This window comes from Triticum aestivum, chromosome 2D (assembly GCF_018294505.1).
Source record: "Triticum aestivum cultivar Chinese Spring chromosome 2D, IWGSC CS RefSeq v2.1, whole genome shotgun sequence".
Classification (NCBI taxonomy): domain Eukaryota; kingdom Viridiplantae; phylum Streptophyta; class Magnoliopsida; order Poales; family Poaceae; genus Triticum; species Triticum aestivum.
In genome coordinates this window covers 617,316,583-617,320,828 of record NC_057799.1, presented here as the reverse complement: position 1 = coordinate 617,320,828, position 4,246 = coordinate 617,316,583, and the positions used below count along the sequence as shown (strand labels likewise).

General features: G+C 47.7%; 1 protein-coding gene across 1 annotated transcript; it reads left to right on the top strand.

Moving 5' to 3' along the window:
- The first annotated feature begins 249 nt into the window (after positions 1–249).
- LOC123056063 (uncharacterized) lies at positions 250–3,997 on the top strand. Its single transcript, XM_044479814.1, has 7 exons — positions 250–277; positions 353–1,263; positions 1,401–1,543; positions 1,628–1,647; positions 1,750–1,871; positions 3,165–3,289; positions 3,737–3,997. The coding sequence occupies exons 1-6, from the start codon at positions 250–252 to the stop codon at positions 3,273–3,275; spliced, it is 1,335 nt and encodes a 444-aa protein (XP_044335749.1). The 3' UTR covers positions 3,276–3,289; positions 3,737–3,997.
- The last annotated feature ends 249 nt before the right edge of the window (positions 3,998–4,246 follow it).

Sequence of the window (4,246 nt, the reverse complement as noted above, 5' to 3'; positions counted from 1 at the left end):
ATATTAGTACTACACATCACGGGTGACAGGAGACGTGGCCTGTTTTGGTCCATGGCCTGTGTCGGCACCGCTTGGAGCATTCTGGTTAAAAAAGGGGATTGACCAGAGGACACATCAGGTACGACACCAAATGCCTCCACTCCCAAATCACCAATGCTTGGCCCAGCTCCTTGCCGGTGCCCACGGCCGGCTCCTTCAGCGGCGGCGCGGCCCCTCCGCAGAGGAGGAGGGGAGTTGGGGGCCGGCCTCATGGGGGCGGAGATCCGCGACACGGCCGGTGAGGCCGAGTGCCTCGGGCGACCAAGTGTCGGCGCGGGTTCCAGCGGGGCGGACAGCCATGGCTGATGCAAAGCGGCGGAGGAGCACACGGGCTTCCGGCGAGGGCGTCGGGAGTGCGGACGGCCGCGCTGCTACCTGGTGCTCCTCCTCCACTTCCAGCGCCGGGAGGTTGAGGTCGCGGCGCGCTGGGAGAGCGAGCGTCGGCGCAGCAGCCTCGATCTCCTCCGTCTTCACCTTCGGCAGGAGGTTGATGACGAGTCGGGGCTTGGGCGCGTCCAGAGGGACTGCAGCAGGCGGCGAGGAGAACTCCGGCAGTGGGTCGTAGCCCGGCGGCTTGAAGTGCTCCGGGTCCTCGTCAGATGGCGTCGGGGACGGGAGGCCCGATCCGTACCCGTAGCCTGGGCAAGAGTACATCAGCGGCGGAGGCGGCGCTGCGAGTTCCTCGTCGGAGAAGTAGCGATCTGGGTCATCGACGAGCCATCCGGCGCTTGGTCCGGCAAGCATCCACTCCATGGGCGCGTACACCAGTGCAGGAGGCGGCAGTTCCGTGGCATCCGTGGTGATGTTGGAGGCAGAGGCCTCATCCTCGTACTCGATTCCGACCCCTGCAGCAACCTGTTCATCGACAGCGTTTGGTGCGGCAGCAACCTCTTGGGGCATGACCAGGACGTCTTCCCTGGGCGCATCCGCCCTGGTACTCGGTCCTGGCGCTCCAAGGGAGTTGCTGCGGTGCACCCGGCGGTGTCCACAGTGAAGGCGCTAGCGATGGGCGTGGCGGCGAAGGAGGCCACCACCAGAACCGTAGCGACGAAGAGGAGCACGGTATGGTGCATTGCGGCGGCGGTGGCCGCCATTCCTGTTCAGGCGACGCTGACGGCGGTGGCCGAAGTTCCGACGGCGAGCAGCAGCCGGACCAAAAGTCCGGTGAGGAAAACGGAAGCCCCGGCGTTCCCTTGCCACAAATCGAGCGAAAGCGAAAGCAAGGTCGGGCAGAGAATCCATCTCTTCTCACCTTTCTTTCTCTCCTGTAGCCTATTCTCTGGTTCGAGCAGTGCTGATGACGTGAAGAGAAACAAGAAAGATTGAAGTGAAAGGATTGATTTCATTGATAGTGACTGCAGGTATTTATATGTCCTGAGCCGTCGTGTTTAGACGCCGGTTACAAGGTTCGCGTCGTTTCGGAAAGACACGACGCTGGTTTGGAAAGACATGCCGATGGTTCGCTATCTACTGCGTCTGGACAACGCCAGGATTCTAACCACCGGTTAGAATATTCTAAGGAATCTGATAATCGCCTAATTAGCCAAATACTAATACTATTAGATTCCTAACAAAGCAAACTTGCCAGGCAAGAAGGGATCCCTCAAGGTAACCCCAGCGTCTTCCAGTTTGCACTTTGCTCACCAACAATACTGATCGATCGATAGGTAGATGTTGACCCTCTCTTTTTGTGATGTGTGGCTATTGCAGCTGGACGAATGGGTGCTGTGCCGGCTGTACAACAAGACGAACAACTGGGAGAAGGTCAAGGTGGAGCAGGACATGGTTGTGGAGGCATGGCCTGGACGCTCGTCAACCTCGGCCACTTCATGGTACCCACCTCTCCCCCTCCCCTCCCTTCCTCGCTTACACGTCCTCGACTCCCATGGATCTGAAGGCTTGCGGTTTGTGTTTGTTTACCTCGATTGCTTGCTTCGTGCAGTCAGGAATTGGGGTAGATCGTTCGCATCTGCCCACCCTTCGCCTCCCCTAGCTACAAATTGCTACGACACATTCGCCAATCCTGCCAACTAATAAAGTGTATTCTAGTGTGAAGGTTTACTGTTTCATAATAGCCAAATAAATAGCCTGTATTTAATCATTCTTTTGCTACTTTAAATATAATAATGTAGTGGCAAAATTCATGAAATCATTATGACAGTAAATACTGCAGTTCTAGTTGGCCCAACCTCAGTTCTGGAAGTACAAATTATTGCTATTTTTCTCATAAGATTATAGCATGAAACATACTATCTAGAAATTATTTCTCTATTGTCATTGCTTTCCTAATTGAATCTTCATTTGAGATTACATACCACTTCTTCCACTGGAAGAAGGGAACTCCATTCGTTGATGATCAGGGGATGTATAATAGATTGACTTGGTGGGAGCAAATGGACAACGGCAAGCAGCTTACTCACAACAGAAAATTTCTTGTTGTGGTTCCTGTAGTCCTGTATGTGTTATTCTGTTTCAATTTTATTAATACTGCTTTTGGGAGCTTACTTGGCAAGGAACAACATGGCAGGATGTATGCACAAAGATTGATTCTGGCTAGTCAGAAATACTACACTTATTCATTAATTATGCAAAGAACACTTGTTAGTAACATCTAGGTCTAACTTGCATATTCACGCCATTATACATGTGTAAGGATTGGGCATTGCTCTATTCACGCCATTATACATGTGTAAAAATTGTTCAATTAACTTCATTATCTTTAATACTTGATTATTCACTTCCGGTTAGTAGTAACTTAAACTTGGCGGCAAACTGGTTAAATACTTGGTTGTGATCACGTTTGTGGTTGGTGTGCGAGCAAGCAAAATCAGAATGATCCCAACTGATCGTATTATTTTTGCGTTTGCTAGAATTGTCCATGGACATTTAATCTGTTTTGTGTATAGTAGGTAAAATAGCAGAGTACACCAATTACCATTTTGTTTGCTGACATACACTTCCAAAGACCTTTTAGCGCAGAGTTCATATAGTTACACGGTGCTTTTTAGCTTACATATTATACAGTTATGCAGTGCTCCCTAAACTGTCTGTTTACTATATATATCATTCATGTATTCTTGGATAGTACTGACTACATACCAGGGCGAATTAACCACAATTTGCAGCGGCCGTGCTCCACCAGCTATTTTGTGGTTCTTGCAATCAGGGAGTTCCTCGCAAGACAGGGCCCTCCCTCTTCTGCTTCTTCTACTACCTACTGTTGCTGCTATTGCTGATTGGTCTATGCACGGTGGGTAATCCATCAATGTTTATTTGCTACTGCTGTAGTAGCTGGTATGCTTGATGCGTGTATCTCTGTCTCCTTACTGTTTTGCTAGAACCATAAATCCTGATGCATGATGATTATAGTCTGGTTTGCTAGATCTGTTCTATTGGTGCTTAAAATTTGACATGCCTGGATTCTGAATGAACTTGTTCTTACAGTTCTTTTCATTTCTATGATCAATTTAGTTAGAGTTGCACATGCCAGTATACTATATACCAAAAAAATCCTAGCTAGTGAGAACATTTCACTCCATGAACATATACTGGTTAGTGTTAGTCATAATATTTATCTACATGGCATTTACTGTCAATTCTTGCTTATAAGTTATTGGATTCCTCATTGGCTATTGTTTGATGTTCTGTACACATTCTTATTCTTATATTTTCATTCTTATTCTTTGCACATGTGAAGTGCGAATCAAAGTCCGAAGCTGTGAAGCATATCAACAAGTAGTAGCATATTATGTGTTGTAATTGTAGGCAGTAGTAGGCATATCTGGCTTGTAGTATACTGTAATGATTGTAATAGACTAATGTATTGTTGTTTTGGATGAATTTCGATTGCTCTCTGGTCTGATAATTATTGTGTATGTGGTTTGAATACCTGTGAAATGGAAACCTGACAATGGAGTCCAAGATATAATGGTTGTTTGGCAAAGTTCGAAATTTTTGATGTGTGGGACCAATTTTGGGATAAGCATGACAAGTGGGACCAATCTGTGGTGGGACCAGCTGCAAAATAAAATGGCTGAAAATAGAAAATCAATAGACCGGCAAAAAGGCCATGCCGAAAATAAAAGGCCAAATTGTTGGGCCAGGCCCATGTAGCTAGAGAAAATTAACAGAAAAATATATATTAAAAAGGCTGAATTAATGGGCTCGGCCCATCTAAAGCACCGAAATGGACCGGGCTGATTCTAAG

Coding starts and splice junctions, on each gene's coding strand:
- LOC123056063 (XM_044479814.1), top strand. CDS start 250: ATGGGGGCGGAGATCCGCGACACGGCCG. Junction 278..352: donor GGAGATCCGCGACACGGCCG/GTGAGGCCGAGT, acceptor GCTGATGCAAAG/CGGCGGAGGAGCACACGGGC. Junction 1,544..1,627: donor CGCCAGGATTCTAACCACCG/GTTAGAATATTC, acceptor CAAACTTGCCAG/GCAAGAAGGGATCCCTCAAG.